The 19,246-nt window shown below is 34.1% G+C and overlaps 1 protein-coding gene across 1 annotated transcript in view; it reads right to left on the bottom strand.

The window, feature by feature from the left end:
* Positions 1 to 14,007: 14,007 nt before the first annotated feature.
* Positions 14,008 to 19,246, bottom strand: part of LOC126775653 (trypsin, alkaline C-like) — a 35,092-nt gene continuing 29,853 nt past the window's right edge. The window contains exons 3-5 of the mRNA XM_050497716.1: positions 15,656 to 15,875; positions 14,767 to 15,028; positions 14,008 to 14,402 (exon numbers count right to left, since the gene is read on the bottom strand). Of these exons, the coding sequence (XP_050353673.1) occupies positions 14,082 to 14,402; positions 14,767 to 15,028; positions 15,656 to 15,875 (803 nt within the window). The 3' untranslated portion in view covers positions 14,008 to 14,081. The remainder of the gene's footprint in view (positions 14,403 to 14,766; positions 15,029 to 15,655; positions 15,876 to 19,246) is intronic.

The following is a 19,246-nucleotide window of genomic DNA, read 5'->3' as shown; positions in this document are numbered from 1 at the left end:
TCATCAATTATTAATTCAATTCATTGATTAATTACTGATGATCGAATACAGTTCATGATGCAATGTCTAATAATAAAGATGATCAGCTTTTATGAATTATTATGAGCCAGTTCTAAAATTATACGACTATATGTAAATGTGATAATTTAATCGTTTCAGTAATCAAAATATGAAAGTAAGACTTATTATAGTGCACAAGTGTTTGCATGACACACGACAAAATGTGTGCACTCTCTATTCCATCACTCTCATAATCCGATGTAACGGAAAATCCAATAAACCCGGAAAGAGTTCAGGCGCAGTACCAACGGATTTACTTTCTCTTCGAGGCACGGGAGCGTACGCGCTCCTTAATCCTTGTGTTTAAAGAAAAAAATCTATTATTTTAGAGATTCGAAATCTATCAATTGTAAGAAAAGTGACCTCTTTATTTTTAATTCGATTTCCTTATTAACGGCCTTACTTATTTAAATAGGAAGTCGAGAAACTGTAACTGTAGCAACTGTAAATAATGCAACCTTGAAAAATAATCATATAAATGAATACAAGTACGTACATATTATATACATTCAGTATACATATGATTCGTGTTTTCACTATTTACATGCATTAAAAATAAATTATAGTAAAATGCTCTAGTAAAATTATAGTAAAATGCTCAACGTCAAATAAAAAATCTAAATAAAACAATCGAAACACACATTAGATGTCTACAAAAATTCGTGCAGAATGTTTTATATAAATATCTACAAGCAAGGTTTATTAGTAAGCAGTGTTTATTTTTGTGCATCCGTTCAAAGGTTCTGGTGGTTTTTATGTTATCTCTAAATGAACTCAACCAGATGAATAGCACATTCATTTACGTCCCATATGAATATAATTAGCATATTTTAATATTGGGTCATAAAATATCCACTTTATTCCTTTTCTATTCACTGTAACTCGTCAGGATCATTTACTGTCGAAGCATCATCATTGCTAAAAGATAGTCTAAGAACGACATGGGGAGCCGGCCTTCTAACTGCACCATTCGCATCTCACTGTAATGTTTTTAATGGAATTATTGCACACGACTTCGTTCGTCTTTCTGTGCGGCAATATTCTGTCTATCATAGCTACTCATCTATCAGTAACATCCAAACGCAAATCATATACAGTCAACAGCCAAACGCAAGTCTTTTTTCTTATCTGTTTCTAGAGAGCACGTGATTTCGTGTTGGATGTGATCAGCAGGCAAACGCAACACTCGTTGGTCATGCGTTTATACAGAACTTGAGATTTAATTGTGAGCGCGGTCACCAGACAAACGTGATCTGCTTGATCTTGACTTGACTGTAATAATCGTGATATTTCGTGACGTTTGGGGTCATCAACTAAACGCTATTCTTCTTCTGAATTCGTCTCTACAGATCAGGAAATTGCGTGGCGCCTACGATCAGAGCTTAATCGAATCTCACGTTCGTTCCGAGTTTTTGCAATTCGTGCTTCAGCGTGGCGAGACCGGTCTACGCTCAATCGTCTACACTTTCACGTTGTATGCTACTCTTTAAAGATCATGACGCGGCGTTACGGTGTCTTTTAACATTAAGATGCGATTCGCGTTCAGAAGAAGTCTCTTGAGACCGAGACGTGGCACTTCTAGAACGCTGATTGACGCTCTTCTAGCTCCAGTTTAGCTTGAGCAGAAACATCAATAAGTTACACCGTTTTTATATCTACTGGGAGCTTTACTGACGTGAGCCGCGCTATTTCGTTTTATGTAGACTACTATTATTCTACCCGTGCAAAGCCGGAACGGTTAGTGTAATAATTCTTGATTTTATTCAATTCAATTTCAATCAATGAATTTGAAGACTTAATGAATTAAAATTTATTGATGTTATTAATTAACTAATAATATTTAAACATTATACAAAAAAATTATGTGTTTTTCCGAATTTTGATTCCGACGGAAAATTCTGACAGTATGAGTAAAAATGTAGTAATGGCGCTTAAAACCTGGAATAGAGAAAAGGTAATTTTTAATTCATCTCAATTTATGAATGTATAGTTTGCTATCAGATAACGACGGTTAACTCAGTGACAATTAATACGTTAATAGTATATAGGTATATGAACAAAGACTAATAATAAAAATTATACAAAAACGTTCGTAATTACTTAAATAAACACAAATAACATTGCAATACTGACCACAAAATGAAATCCTCTTGTTAAGTTAAAAATGCCGAGTGGAGAAAAAGTAGGCTTGATAAATGTAACGTGACAGATGAAGCTGTTTAAGTCATCTGAATGTTGCTCTTTAGTTATGTATATAAGTTGACTCAACTGTTGTTTTACATGCTGTAACTAAACAAACTTGCTGTAGTCCAAGAATCAAACTCTGTTCATGCAAAATTTATTATATTTACTGTTATCTCCTACTCATATGCAAAATGGTCTACCTGATGATAAATGGTCACTACTATTCATAGAAAAAATAAATAAAATAGTTTATATCAGTAATTCAACAATACGTGACACGTATTCGGCAGGAGCACTGTTTTAAAAGTATTAGGACTTGTCAACGTCAATAATAACAAATTTTAGTAACATGACACAAGGTTTAATGAATGCAAGAAATGTAAATACATAAAACAAAAAAGAAAGAAATATATATTAGAAAGAATTATATATTTAAATAATTTATCATGTTACAATCCACGTCATCATAATTTTGTGAATATAGACATTTTTATAAAACATCTTAGTTTAAGTTTCCTGTTAATACTTAAGTACTACTATGCTTCATGTTATATAGATAATTGGTTTCCTAGGAATATTGGTTTCGAGCAAAATCTGTTCTAGTACGGGCCAATTTGACCACACAAATATATATATATACATATGTATATATGTGTGTGTTGGTGTGTGTATGTGTGTGTGTATCTATTTTACTAGGAGATATGTACGCTATACTTTTGATTCCTGAGAGCAGCGCTCAAAACAAAACGCTGAAACAGGTTCAATAAAACTTACTTCAGTTTGAATCCGATGAAATGGTTCAATAAGCAAGATCACTCTTATATATTTACATATCAATCTCAGGATTTGTACAACTGTGTCAATTGTTAATGCCGTCTCTAGTATATCTGTTTTAAATACAATAAAAAACATCATTAAATTGTAATGCTTAGAGCAGCTTAGAGCGTCACGGAACTGGATTATCATCACTTACTTGTGGATGCACAAATCGATAGTATCGTTTGAATTGTATTCATAACTGTTGTTATATTAGTGAGAAGTATAGCTAGTACTAAAGCACATTCTTCGTCATTTATTTTTTTCACTAACGCGAATATTGAGACATAAGTGCGGTAAAGATCACTTGTTATATCCCGTAGTGTCGTCGTCGTGTATTCTTTGCGTGAACCTGAATACCATTTTTTTTATATTAAGCATATTTGCTTCGTTATAAACAGCTAAAACTATATAAGCCAACTGATTTAATGTAATACTAACCGCTGGGATCTACCGCTAATTTTCACTTGGTGGTAGTGCACATATTCTACCGCCTATCATTAATAATTAGGTTATATTGTTGTGTACCGGTTTGAAGGGTGAGTGGTGAGTTCCCAAGGTTCGTAACGTGTTAATTATAATGTAAGCACGCACTTATCTTAGAATTAAACAATAAAAAAATGTATATTAGTTTTACGTAGTCTACTTATTGAGATACTATAGATATATGACTGCCTCGTTGGTCTAGTGGCTAGATGTAAGGCCGCAGACTCAGAGGTCCTGAGTTCAAATCCAGGTCGGACCAATAAAAAGTTATTGGGTTTTTCTGTCGAAAATTCTCAATAGCAGCCTGGAGTCTGGAAGTTGAAAGTGTGTACACTCCCATGCCTCGGAAAGTACGTAAAGCCGTTGATCCTGCGCCTGAACTCTTTCCGGTCGTGTCGGATTGCCGTCCCATCGGATTATGAGAGAGAGAGAGAGAGAGTGCACTCACAGTTGCACTCTCTATTCCCTATAGAGAGTGATCCTGTGTTTGCGTACACACTTGTGCACTATAATATATCCTGTGCAGGTGGCGAATTTCCATTGATATTAGCCGCCGCAGCCGAAATCGGTCTGGAGGACCTTATTGAGATAGGTTATAGATTATATAACATCATACTATAGCAGAGGATGAATCAGTTACGTTGAAACCACAAGGAGTATTTATTAAACTAAACACGGCAACAATCGAGTATCGGATTGTCTTTCGATAATCTTACCTTTATAGATCAAGTTTCTCAAACGTTTGTTGAAAAAACAAATAGTACCATGTACTACGCACATTATTAACATTTCAAACATTTGTAAAAGCATGATGAAGCTCAGTATTAGATAATAAAGTTCACGCAGCGGCAATGTGTACACTGAAACAATTGATAACATCACGAAACACACTGGAGCGAGACTCTGACGTGGTCTATGAAAACATGGCGCGGTCGAAACTATGAATTGGTATGAAGTGTAATCTTTTGTAACTGAAACGAGAATGACAACACATCTGCGCATTAGTTAGTCTCCGTTAAGTTTTCAAACATCCTCCCTTATATTATTATCTGTCTATAAATGGAATGAAAGGTTTTATGAAAATCTTATTTTTGAAGAAAGAGTTATCGAAATTGGTACTTAGCGATTCAAAATTGTAACACGAGTGACGCCGCGGATAAAGCGCTAGTTTTAATATAACATGACAAACTTACATTCTTTATTCCGTTTTTGCATATATTTAAAGTAACTATAAAATGTATTTTCAGCAAATACGAATATCAAAAAGAAATATATACTCCATAGAACAACACCTGATTTCTTTAGCTTTATATTTATATAGCTGTTTTGTATCGCTGCGTTTATCTGTGAAAAATTATTGCGATTTAAATCAAAGTAACAAGACACTCTTCGAAGAAATATATTACAAATTTTACAAGCCCGATTTGAAATCAGCATGAAATTCATGTTAATTTTCTCCAATTACTTCCAGGCTTAGTTCAGTTCCGTTCACTTACTCAATGAGCATCGACGATACCTGTTATCTGCCATCGTTATTTAAACAAAAAAAAAAATAGAGTATACATATATGCCTTGCGTTCACGTTCAATTTGCGGCACGAGATCTCTTAACGTGGTGACAAATACTGACTACCGGCGGAGAAGAAAGCGTGAATATACTTGAAACAAACCCATAAAAGCATTTGTCATGTTTGATGATGTTATATTACCAACGCTATTCAACTTAAAATTTTAAGTTGTATTATTAAACCTTATAGGTTCCACTATAAATAAATGAGGGTAGATCAGGAATATGAGCGAAAATTTTTCACTTTGATCTTAAATAAAGATAATTGTATGTTGGAATGAAATTGATTCCTCGTCAAACACATAAGACAGAAAGAAATTTCAGACACTCACTTTTTTTATTTCATTTATATATAATATAAATCGCCGCATTCTCTGCACACCTTTATATGTCGCCAGTATCAACGTGCAGATAGATAAACATTGTTCCATTATGGACACCACCTTTGGTAACGTAGCAAACATACGTCCTTCTAATGTTACTTTCAATACGAAGGTGTCGTATAAAAACCCAAACATCGTAAGCAATACTAAAAAGAAAGGATACCGTATCCATTGTTATTTAAGCTAACGTGTATAAGTTTATTTTTAACGTTTCGTTTATAGACAATAAGCTAACACTTGATATAAAGTGTAACACTTTTCAAATTTTGGCAAGTCCGTTCTGAACTTTTAAGATACTGTACGCAATATGAAATAGATATGTGCTGTACTTACGAATAATCGCATAAAAAACATAGCTGTAAATTTCGTAGTAACGTGATATAGTCACTCGGTAACCTCGAGGAGCTGGTAAGAGATGTACAGGAGCCAAGCCTATTGACCTCATGAGTTTCAGCATTACCGCCATCTGACTATTAACTACGCACGTATCGGACTCCATTTTTATCTAAGAGATAGATTTAGATATTGACGATGAATCTGTGAAACAAATAAAAATAAAGGAATATTTCTCGGTATCCTGTCTACAAGACGTACTATATAAAGTGAAATACGTTTTTTTTTTAAATCGTATGTGGACGGTAATTTTTTGTTTATTCTAAGTTTCGTGCAATGTTTTTATTTTAATGGTATAATACGCCCACCGTGCGGTAGCTCAGTTTTCGAACGTGATATTACGCCAGCTGCATGGAAAGCGTTAGGCAAATATTTAGAACTCGCTCACGAGATCACCGCCGTGTGGAATGTTGAATCAACGAGTATTATTTTTATTGCCCAACACCTAAACAGAATTTCGCTTATTTTTTGGATTAAAGGCCACAATCGGCAGTGCTTCTTGAAACAGAATTTATAGTTCGGAGGTTCCTCAGTCTGGAATGTCAACCAGCGGTAATCTGGGTAAGTCATATCCACATTCAATAAGTCGTTTGAAGATGTTACTTTTTAAATTTTAAAATATTTTATAAACATTATCCCAAAAAGGAATTTTTAAAAAGTACAATAAAACAATATAATTTTAACAAGCTATGTAGAAAAAATTATATAGCTTAGAATTCTTGATTTTGAAGAAATATAATAATTATTAACTTACACGTTAAAAAATCTCTGAAAAATGCTGTCACACTATATAATCAAAGAATATTTAAGCACATTGCTAAAGTATCAGGTTTTATGAGAAATTTCTAATAAAAAAAATAATGTTGTGATTCAAATTAAATTAAACATTAACTGCGCAGGTGACCCGACATTATACGCAATTATAGTGTCGACATTAGTCGAGAACAAATCAATGTTAGGGTACCGCGATTGTTTTGGAATGATTGTACATTAAGCTGAGATGGCCCAGTGGTACGAACGCGTGAATCTTAACCGATGATAATGGGTTCAAACCCGGGCAAGCACCACTGAATTTTCATGTGCTTAATTTGTGATTATAATTCATCTCGTGCTATACGGTGAAGGAAAACATCGTGAGGAAACCTGCATGTGTCTAATTTCACTGAAATCTGCCACATGTGTATTCCACCAACCCGCATTGGAGCAGCGTGGTGGAATAAGCTCCAATACCTTTTCCTCAAAACGAGGAGAGGAGGCCTTTAGCCCAGCAGTGGGACATTCACAGGCTGTTACGGTACATTCCAATGATATTAGATATTATATTTCTTTTATAAATATTAATCCAGTAACAGTAACAGCCTGTTAATGTTCCACTGCTGGGCTGAGGCCTCCTATCCCTTTTGAGGAGAAGATTTGGAGCTTATTCCACCGCGCTGCTCCAATGCGGGTTGGTAGAATACACATGTGGCAGAATTTCAATGAAATTAGATACATTCAGGTTTCCTCACCATGTTTTCCACCAATGGACGGAATGATTCATGAAGAAGGTTTAAGGTTTTGTGAAAATCGATATATGTCGAAAAAATCATGCCGACTTTACCGTCGCGTGAACTCAAGAGAGATTAACCAACTGCGCAGGACATATTATAGAGCACAGGTGTGTGCGCAAACACAGATGCACTCCCTATTCCCAAACTCTCATAATGGGACGGCAAAACGATACGACAAGATAGAGTTCAGGCGTAGGGCCAACGTGTAGGCGCTCCCTCGCCTCAGAAACACATATATACACTTTTAACTTCCAGACTCTGAGCTGCTACTAAGAATTTTCGACGGAAAACCCAATAACTTTTTATTGGCCCGACCTGGATTTTGAACCCAGGACATCCGGGCCTTACATCTAGCCACTTGACCAACGAGGCAGTCGATATAAGCGTTTTATGTACACCATTATCTACACGCGGATCCGGGACAGAAATAAAAAGTAGCAGCCAGTAATAAAAAAGCTCGTTTTCAATCATACGAAACCCAATTAGCGATTGAACTACAATTCTATCTATTCATATCTCACGCATGCAATGTTTGAATTATAATTTGACTGAACCGTACTTCATTTTAAAACAATATTTTATTATACCTACACAGATATTTAAAATATTCAAAATATTATAATATTTTGAATATTATAATATTTTGAATATTTTAATACAAATATAAATGTAATATATTACATTTATATTCTAAACTATATTTGTATACTTATATTTTTTAGCTATGATTGCTTAAAACGCCTCTGATAAAAATAAAACAATGTATTTATAACAAAAAAATCATTTTCTAACCTTAACTACCTTATTTATCACATGTCATTATTGTAAAATAACTTACTTTAATAAATTACTTAAATATATATTTGTAATGTGCCAATGGGCCATCTATTGATATGTGGTCACCACCGTGTATAGAACTGGTGCCATAAGAAATATCAACCAATCCTTACATTGAAATTGCGCCGCATTTAGGAACCAAGATATTATGTCCCTTATACAATGGCTACAATGGTAATGGTTACAATGGCTCACTCACCCTTCGAACTGGAACACAACAAGCCAAATATTGATATTTGGCGGTAGAATATCTAATTAGTGGCTGGTACCTATCCAGACGAGCTTGCATAAAGCCCTACATATATATATATATATATATATATATATATAGTTACTTGTGAGTGTTTATTATATATATAAGGCGGATATACGGCGTCACTTATTAGAATAGCAACACCACACAACGTGATGTATGTCATATAGGTTGGTCGGTTGTCAGACGTCATGTGTAAAAAATATAAGACGGGTCTCTATTTCATTATGTAGCCGACTGATGGAAATATAAAATATAAAGGAGTATGTCGGTAGCGCGTATGATCATTTTGTCGAGCGACCCCCTTGGTCTCTTGGTCTCTTGCTCTCAGGACAGCGCCAGCACCGAACGTGCGCACTGACTGATTTAATAAAATCAACATATTGGACGACACCGTCATTAAAATGGCAATCCATTTGAATCCGCGACATATATATATATATATATAATAAACACTCACAAGTAACTTTTTCTGAGTTAATTTTCGTTTTGTTAAGGATTCGGCTGGGTCCAGGGTTCAACCATTGCGACGAGCGCTTCCGATTATCCGAGTACAGTATCCACTTTTCATCACAAGTAATGATTCGATTTAAAATCCCTTCATAATTGTGTCGGTTGAGCAAAGTAACACAGCAGTCGACGCGTGTTTTCGCAAGTTCGATTAACTCAATTCATGAGGTACCCATCGTTAAAGATTTTTACTTTCCCGATTTGCTTCAAGTCGATTAACACAGTTTTATCACTTACCCCGAAGCCTGCAGCTATCTCAGAAGTGCTTTGTGATGGATCCGCTTCCACAATAGCCTATAATTCTTCATTTTCTGCTTTGGTCTCAGGCCACGGGGCCACGGGGGGTCCACGGGGTTGGTTCTTAAGGTCGAAATTTTCAGAACGAAAACGTTGAAATCAAAAACGTAACACGGGCTTGCCCAGTACCCATGCCACCCTCTCCTCCTGCCCAGCAGGATCCGCAGGAATGACGAGTCAATACGTGTGGTGCTGGTTTGCCCGCAGGTGACTGGCTTACGCCTAAACGGAGGCACCGCTCCGGGTTTAATATTAGTTTTCCTTCTTCTTTGGCGTGACGCTGGGATAATTTTGGGAAACAACGTATCAAGGAGAGGGGTGAGGATACTGTGATCACGGAAGATACAGGAATGTGACACTAGTAGCTAGAGCAGTCCGGGGTCGCGTACCCGTAGTGATTCCAACCAGCTATCGGACAGATAACTGGTAGATCCACCCTCTGGACAAAATATTTATATTATAATTATATTATAAATGCGAAAATAGTTCTGATGAAATCTTCGATCGACGACGATACGACAGTGCTAAATGACTGGATGCGCGCGCAATGCTGCCTGTTACGATTTCTGTCCCAACAACACTCGGCTTTCTGGATTTCAGATGATGGCCGTATTGACACAACCTATATTAAACCGATATTTACACACTACACAATTACACAGTCTCCATTATGAGGATAACAGGAATAGAAAGCACGCCTGTGCACCGCATATATTTGTGAATGGTAATATCTGCTATGCGGGCTAGTCTATAGAGAATGGCCGCTTAGGCCGTAACATTAGAAGATATTTGTTACTAACCAGAATTTGTCTTGTCGATCAAATCCCTGAGCTTCACGCTAATTGTTTGCAGTATATAATACACATCAAAATTAACAAGCGCGTTCTCCATATTCAGTATATATACTTTGTAATTTTCAATATTGAAGACAATGTTGCAAGCATTCATTAACACTAAAAAAAAAATCCTTCGTGATTGTGTGGGTATGACTAAAAAATCAAAACTAAATGCTTCTGCTGAGGAAAGGCGTGTAGTTTAATACGTCATCATTCGACAAATTTCTTCACGATAATTTAGTTCACCGATCGAGATATATCAAGTACATGAAACTTCGGTGTTTCTTTGCCAATTGTTTATACGATAGGAGTTTAAATAATACATGGTGCTCATCACTAATCCGGACAGGATTTGAGCAGCAAGCTTCAGTTTACACACAGGTACCCATTGGGCAACGGCTCTCATATTGAAAAGTTGTCAAATTAATAAAAATTGTTTTTTATTAATTAATACAATATTTACAATTTTATTAATAGCGTTACCTGCGACTACTGTGTATGTCATATTTGATAAAATATAATTTATCTGAAATATATAATGGTTAGTACAAAAATATATCAAGATTTCATACACCTTGCAATCAAAAAGGAGTTACGAACTGATAAACAGACAAAAATTTTAACGATCATAGTTTGGGTTTTATTGCGTTGATAAAGGCACCTGGTAGTAGTTTTACTCGTATATCTTCCATGTACAGACAGCGATCAGGTACAGATTTATTATATGAATAAATTATTTTTTTAGAATTTCTATCGTTTTAGCAAATTAGTAGTAAAAATTAAATACTTTATGTAATAAATTTTAATGTTTAGCCATCTTTTTCATGCGGTCGATGCCTCCATATGATCCCACTCCAGTCACAAGAAATGTTGCTAAGACATAGAAGAAGCCTCTGATAGGAAACGATGAAAACTTCTTGTTTAAGTTAACAATATTTTGCCATAACAACGTTACTATACAAATATCTAAAATGAAAAAAAAAATGTATAACACTTTATTTAATTACTTTTGTCTAGAAATTACAATTCAATCATTTTTCGAGTGTACCCTCTAGCAATGCTTAGTTGTTGGTAGGACCATGTGCAATTCCGTCTGGGTAGGTTCCACCAAACCATCAGATAATCTACTATTAAACACGATATGTATTGTTATTTTCATGTTTGAACAGTGAGTGAGCCAGTGTGAGTGAACAAGCACAAGAAAATTAACATCCTATATTCCAAGGTTGGTGAAAAAAAAATCGATATTACACTTATAAATGTAACATATATTTAGTGTAAAATCAATTTACAAATACATCAAACTGATGCCTTAAAAATATCTTATCTTAGGGTAAGAATAAAATTTACGAGTGCAGAGCGCGAATACGCAACCATATATAGCAGCTGGTCGGGATATAGTAGCCATGTATCCTCCACGGTCGCTTGAAAAGTGTAGCGGAGCAAGCCCCAGCGCTCGTGACAGGTGTAACACGAATACTAAGGAACCCTGCACTTTCCAAGCTTGATCATCCATCTTTACACCTCGTTACCACGCCCGTGATGTTCTCACCTCTAAACCTTTTCAGATTCAAATTAAACAATGACCCACCCTTTTCTTCAACCTTTTAAACAACAGTACATATATATTTACTACTTCGATTAACAAAGATGAACTATTTATTTTATGTGTTTACAAATGGACGATGTTATTCAAACGAGAATTAAATAACGTTAAAATTATTTATAAGCATACCAGTGGCGTAGCGTGGGCCTTGGCCCCTAATTTACAATTTTTTTTTAAATATTAAATTTTATTTGTCTTGTTTTCATCAAAGTTTACGATCTACTACTCTAGTTATACATTTTTAATACCTGTAATATTTGTTAAGTGACAAGAAGAAATATATTGTAGCACAAGTATAGGAAAAAATCTGAAAACCGTAAATTTATTTATTAAAAAAATATTTAAAAAAATAATTTTAGGGAAATTAATTTATACAAACAAATTAAAGAAAAACAGTCTAAATCTTAAAATAACCTAGTAAATCTTTCAGTATTGTGGTGGTACGGAACCTTCAGTGCGAAAGCGCGGGTTTTTAATAAAAGTTATTGACAGTGTTTGACTTATTTCCGTTACTAACTATTGATACTTTTTATTTTGTCATTATAAATTGACATGCTTTCAAACGCTCATTTCAATGATAAGAATCGATTGTAGTATAATAAATGTTACGTTACAATCAAAATAAAATTTAAATTTGAAAACTCTATGTCCATCCATTTTTACAAGTGCTGAACACTAATAAATATTGCAAGGACTAATTTTTAGAAATTACCAATATTAGGGTACTATCTGTTCCTATAATGTCGTATCAACCAGTAACATAAAAATTTGAAAATAATTTCAAATGAGTAAATTTACATTTGTTTCAATTGGGTGAAGTTTTTAAATATTTTGTACACATAAGACGTCACAATCAATAATAACTAAAGTGGTTTGACGAATTAACAAAAGGACGCGTCGTTTCACACAAACGGGAGATTGTATTCGCTTATGATTTTGTAGATTATAGTATAATGTTCCACGCGCTCAATCTGTCTTTTATTTTATAATCTGAAGATTTTTATTTAACATTAAAGTGATACAATGATATGGCACAATAATAAACAATGTCCGTAATGAAAGACCATTGTTTTAATACAGTATGTTAAGAAGCATGATGGAATATCGTACAGTCATTATTTAACAAGACTTTTTAATTTACAGTTATAAAAAGGTTGTAAAACATAAAAATATTGTCACGTGCATTTCAATTTTAGCAAATTACATATCAGATATTGTCTTAAGCTAAGAAATAGAGGCATTTTTCAAGTTTTTAATTGATTAAATTGCAATAACACAGTCGTATGGATAAGTGCTTTACTGATGATGGACAGAATTAAAGATAACCGGGAACGATGCGTCAGACTGTCAGATTTTAAGGAATTTTATTCCGTCCGAAATTTTATTTCGTAGCGCGTCGTCTGGAAATACTGTATAGATTATAATAAAAATATGATAACTTAATACAAAGCCACCTTCCTAATTTATATATTAAAATATAATCAAAACTTATAAATAAACATGAAATAATTACATACAAAGAAATCATTATCTACAATATTTTATCTTAAGATAATAACGATTGACAATTAGTACGATTGTAGCAGCATCGTGGCATTGGATTACTTTACACTATCATGTAATAAGGGCAAATTGTTAACCACCAGTTTATTTACTTAATTAGTTCTATTAATTGGTGAAGAGCATTGATTTATACTTTACTTATACGCGAGTGAAACCGCGGACAAGTTTATAATATTAGTATGACTTAATGTTATAATGAAATTATATTAAAAATGCCTTCTAATCCAAGGATACTCTTATCGTTAGAGATTAATCGATGATTACGAAGATTATTAAGACAGCTGCCCACCCCGAGTTCGTACGGATAAAAAAAGGATTATTTAATCGATGATTGCATTATTTAATCGATAAGGTATAAACATTGCCAACAAATCTGATTTGACTAAATACTGAATACTAAGTGGTCGCTCATTGCGTCGTCGGATACAAACGATTAATGAGCATTCAGATTAAAAATATACTTAATTAAGTAACTATAATTTATTTTAATATAGATCAATCTGTCATTTCATTTAACTAGTGTGCAAAACGCTATGATATAATATATGTATATAGGTACATGTATGAGATTTCGTTAGTTACAGAGATAAAAACTTATTCAAGATAGCGATATATATTATAATAAATATTTTATAACTTAAATTAAAAAATAAAACAGCTAATGATACTGTCTATTTACGTTTATTGTCCTTGTATTCTATTTGAGTGTTAATAAAAAAAATTTAATTTACTAACATTTTTTTATGCATTCTCAACTATCCAACTAGTATAAGACGGTACGTTAACAAAGACTCCAGGATATTTCGGATGGGCGCATTCATGCCCCCAAGAGGTAACTCCAATTACAACTCCTTGGTGAAGAAGAGGTCCTCCCGAGTCACCATTACAAGCATCCTTGCCACCAACACCTAATATTCCAGCGCATACCATTCCGGATGTTACATTAGGAACTTGATGTTCGCCTAGCAAAGACTGCAGTTCAGCGTAATTTTCTCTGCAGATGTCGTGGTTGACTTTTTGTATGTCAACTTTTTGAAGGATTTCTGACGGTTCGCCCTTAAACTGTGAAAGAAGCATGGTGTGTTTAATTAATTATAGTATCCAATTTATTTCAAGAACTAGCTGATCAGCAAACAATTTAATGAGTAACATATTTCTTTATCATATTTCTTCAATGTTTTGTTACAATATGATTTAGCTTGTTTATATTGCAAAAAAACTGACGTAGAATGGTCTAAACTGCAAAGAAACACAAAACAACGTTATAATGATCCAAAACTAATTCATAATTCGTGTTTTGTTGAATAATTATTTATCCCGTGGTCAATGTTAATGTGTGAGATAATTTGCTTGGTCTGTGATCGATAGAGACAATTTACCATTGGGCTAACATGTTAAAACATATATATCTAGTCCGTTAACATACTTCAAGTATGCCCCATCCGGCAGCGGTGACGGTAGTATTATCTGCGACCAAGTAGTTGGGTCCAGCGATAGGGGCAAGTGCAACGCGGCTGGAGAGTGTGGCGGGTGTGGCGAGTTTCAGTATTGCAATGTCGTGATATAATCGAGGAAACGTGTATCCAGGATGCTTAATCCAGTTTTCAACTCTATGAAAGTGACCTCCAAAATTTGCGAGTGTCGAACCAAGTCGAACTCGGAAATGGTTTGTTGTCAGAATGTTGTTACTGTGAAATGAAACATTTGTTCGATAAAATCTCATAGCTTTTGACATCTACACCAGACTGCGATGTAGTGCGCAATATATTATATAGCTTGCAGTGATTTAATAGATTTTTATCATATCAACATAGCAAGAAACCCGGTGCGGTCTCTTTTGTGATCACTGACGAAGGTATGAAATATGGCACTTCTTAGTGTTGTTTTTATTATTTATTTTAATAACAAATTAAAAATGTATTTTTTTAAACGTTCATGCTTCATTTATTTAAAAGCAGTTTGTTAAAAAATAGGAAATATAAGAGAGATCGTATGGCAGTAGCTGGAATTCATAACACAACACAACGAGTAAAAAAAAAGCAAATCGGAAACAGCTTGCCAGCTAATGGCATTCTAATGGCACGGTTATACGATTTATAGTTTTGCTTTTTTCACCATATACACCAACCTCCAAATCAAATGCTATGCAATCTACATAACTGCTTTACAAACATTAAATATATACGCATGATAGGGGGTAGCACGTGTAAGGATCACCTACTGAGCTGCCTACTTATATTCCCAGTATAAAAATGAATTGATCGGTGAACTAAAACTGCTATATATCTACGAATAAAATATTAATTTTGACTTACAAGAAACAGTGTGCTGCCGTAAGAACGGATCTGGTTGTGATTAAAGATCCACCACAGAAAGGTATGAAATTGATTTGAATATAATCATCCCTAGATGCTAAAATGAGAGCCATATAGGGGTAATCTTCTATGCTAGCATTAGATCCTCCAACAATACGCGGACCGAGTGCGTTTGGTGCCGATTCTTCAACAATACGCGGAGTGAGTGCGTTTGGTGCCGCTGAAAAAAATTAAAATTAGTAACGGTATAAATTATATACTTACTACAATGCTATTTCACTAGCTATATATTTTCGCATTTCAAAACAATAAAATCAATAAAGGCTTTGTGCAAGCCCTTTTTAGTAACTACTACCCACTAATAACATATTAGACCACAGCGCAACAGTAATACTTAGTATAATTGTTATGTTCTGATTTGAAGGCTGAGTGTCTCAGTATTGCTACAGGAATAAGGGACGGAACATCTTAGTTCGCAAGGATGGTGGTGTAGTAACGGCTGTTAGGGAACATTCCGCACTGTGACAAGTGTGTAGATCGAGATGGCCTAGTGGTAAGAACGCGTAAATCTTAACCGATGATCGTGGGTTCAACCCGGGCAAGCACCACTGAATTTTCATGTGCTTAATTTGTGATTATATTTCATCTCGTGCTATACGGTGAAGGAAAACATCGTGAGGAAACCTGCATGTGTCTAATTTCACTGAAATTCTGCCATGCGTATTCCACCAACCCGCATTGGAGCAGCGTGGTGGAATAAGCTCCATACCTTCTCCTCAAAAATAGAGAGGAGGCCTTAATATAATGTCCCATTCACAGGCTGTTACTGTACTGTGTAAATGTCTGTAAATGGGGACTACTTACCATCACGCTGTTTTGACGACAAAAAATAATAATATTCCTATCACCATACCAAAATAAAAACGTCTTAAATATCTTAATCTATTTTTCTAATATTTATAAACACAATTTTAATTGAAAACAATCAATAAAATTAATGTACTCACCAATCGCGGCACCGACGATAGCCAACAGTGTTATTGCGTACATTGCTTAATAATAAATTGTTTGATTCTTTCCTAGCGACTTTTTATATTGTTAATAATCTTCGTAATCATCAAGTAATTATCAAACGATAAAAGTATTATTGAATTATAAGTCATCCTTTATGTGGTTTTTGTTTCCTTTAAACATTAAGATAAGGTCATACTCTAATTATAGATATGTGAGTTTTGTTTTTTTTTTCGGTTTCTAGCAGCTTATGGTTTCAGGACAAACAAAGAGTTATCATTAATTTAAATTGGAATATGCTGAAACCCGTATCTAATCAGTTGTTTTATAAATATATATATTTTTTAATTTTCAATAGGTATACGCATTAAAAATATTTTTCTGTTTCATACAAATTTCAAGACAGTTTGGGATAAACTTTAAAGTGTTTAAACAGAATACAACATAGCCTTTATTATTATTTATGGAAGACGACGAAAATGAATTCATCTAGTTTCTAGGCTTCGCCCGCGTTATAATCGAGAATCCTGTTAAACGGGATAAAAAGGGCAAAAATATGTTATAAATATTTTAGTGTGATAAAGTGTGAAAAAGTTACAAAAGCTCACAACACACACAAACTTTCGTATTTATCTATAATATAAATACGTGAAGCACCCCACTTTGTACCCCTTTTACCGCCAATAGGCATGATGACAGTATTAAAGAATTAAAAAATAAATGATTTTAGAGAAGAAAGTATTTTAAAAGGATTCTAAAAAAGGATCTCATTTTAATATTCATATTGAGATGAATAAGATTTTTAATAAAACAAAAGTATAAAATTCTGCAATCAGCCATTTTATTTAAAACACCAATCAGAGCGAATGACGTTACGCACACAGTATAGAATAGAGGATGCGCATTTTCTAGTGAAATCGGATGGGTAACCAATTTAGACGAGAGCGAAATTGTGAAACATGTTCAAATTTCCCTAATCCATTTATAAATCGAATAAAAGTATTTTGATGTCTCTCAGTTTTATTAATTAGTCTTCCGTTAATACTACAAAGCTTGCGTCAGCATAATCAAGAATAGGAAGAAGTAGATCTGTGCAAGCATTACTTAAAAGAAAATGTTGAAGACAACGTAAAGGCCTCAGAGTTGCAAACACTTTCCTGCTGATATCATTCATATGGTGATTCCAGCTAAGAACGTTATCACAAAAAACTAACAGGTTTTTAACATGATCACAACAAGGGATGAAAATATTGTCGAACATTATGGATGGCAAGAAAGACCAGTCGACTTTTGATATTTGTAAAAGGTATCAAGAAAGGTATTGTGGTCGTTATGCCAATATATATTATATTATATCTGCCAAATCTATTATAGCTGCCAAAATTATAATAAATTCTATTCAAATATTCATATTTTATATTTGAAAAAATTAATGCTTTTTAAAGTAAAACATGATTATATGATTTATTACAACAAAACAACAGTTTAATATATATATTATCATATATATATGTTATCATAATATGTTTTTTATTAATGAACCGAACCGAAATGAACCGCTGGCAGAAAGAGTATATATCGGAACTGCAACTTCGGACTAAATGGAAGTCTAATACAACGAAGCTTAATATCGGAGATCTTGTCCTGCTTCAAGAAGAGAACGTGCCACCACTGAACTGGCGTCTCGGACGTGTGGCCAGACTGTTCACTGGATCGGACGGCATCACCCGTGTGGCGGACATCGACACGGCAAGAGGCTGCATACGTCGATCACTCGTTCGCTTATGTCCTCTGCCGAACTCTAAAGATTTCCTCGGTTGAAGACCTTAGGTCTTCAACGGGGGGAGGATATGTTCACGCATAATGCCCAGACAACGAAAAAATTATTTATCAATAAAATTATCATTTTATTAACTTAAGGTTATTGCCAGTACAAAAAATTTAAATTATTATAATTAATTACGTATGGCGACATTGTACATTTTTTTTGTCACACTTCTCTCGCGTCTCATCCGTTATTGCTTTAAATTGTTACCTGTGTGTTTTACGAAATAAAAACTTATACTAAATTGCAAGTAAAGAGTTTCACTAAAGAAATTCCATTTCTTTAGCGTAAACAAAGATTATTTAAAATTTTACGAAGTATGAACAATTAATTAATAATTTAGTAAAAAATAATAAATATACAAATTCAAATTCTATTTAAAGTGACAATGTAGGTAACATTTTATTTTACATTTCAATTCCTTCAATGACATAAAAAATAAATCAAGAATCATTAAACTTATTGTTGTGGTAATAAGATGTACATATAAATTGTAATATCAGAAACGCTGACCGATATTATAATTTATATTCGTTTCGGAGTCAGAGGTCCAGGTCAGAGCAACGTAGGTGACGTTGCTTATGTAAAAATCCTAGATTTAGATAAAACTGCCAACTACAATTGTGTACATGTTTTTGAGTGTAAATAATTTTTATTATTATTATTATTTATGTCATAGGTAGGACGGACAAATGGGCCACCTGATGTTAAATGATTGTGCCTGTAGTTACACTGGCTTACTCATTCTTCCAACC

Source organism: Nymphalis io, chromosome 18, assembly GCF_905147045.1.
Source record: "Nymphalis io chromosome 18, ilAglIoxx1.1, whole genome shotgun sequence".
In the NCBI taxonomy this organism is placed as follows: Eukaryota; Metazoa; Arthropoda; class Insecta; order Lepidoptera; family Nymphalidae; genus Nymphalis; species Nymphalis io.
The sequence above is the reverse complement of the archived record's forward strand: the minus strand, read 5'-3'. Positions and strand labels throughout refer to the sequence as shown.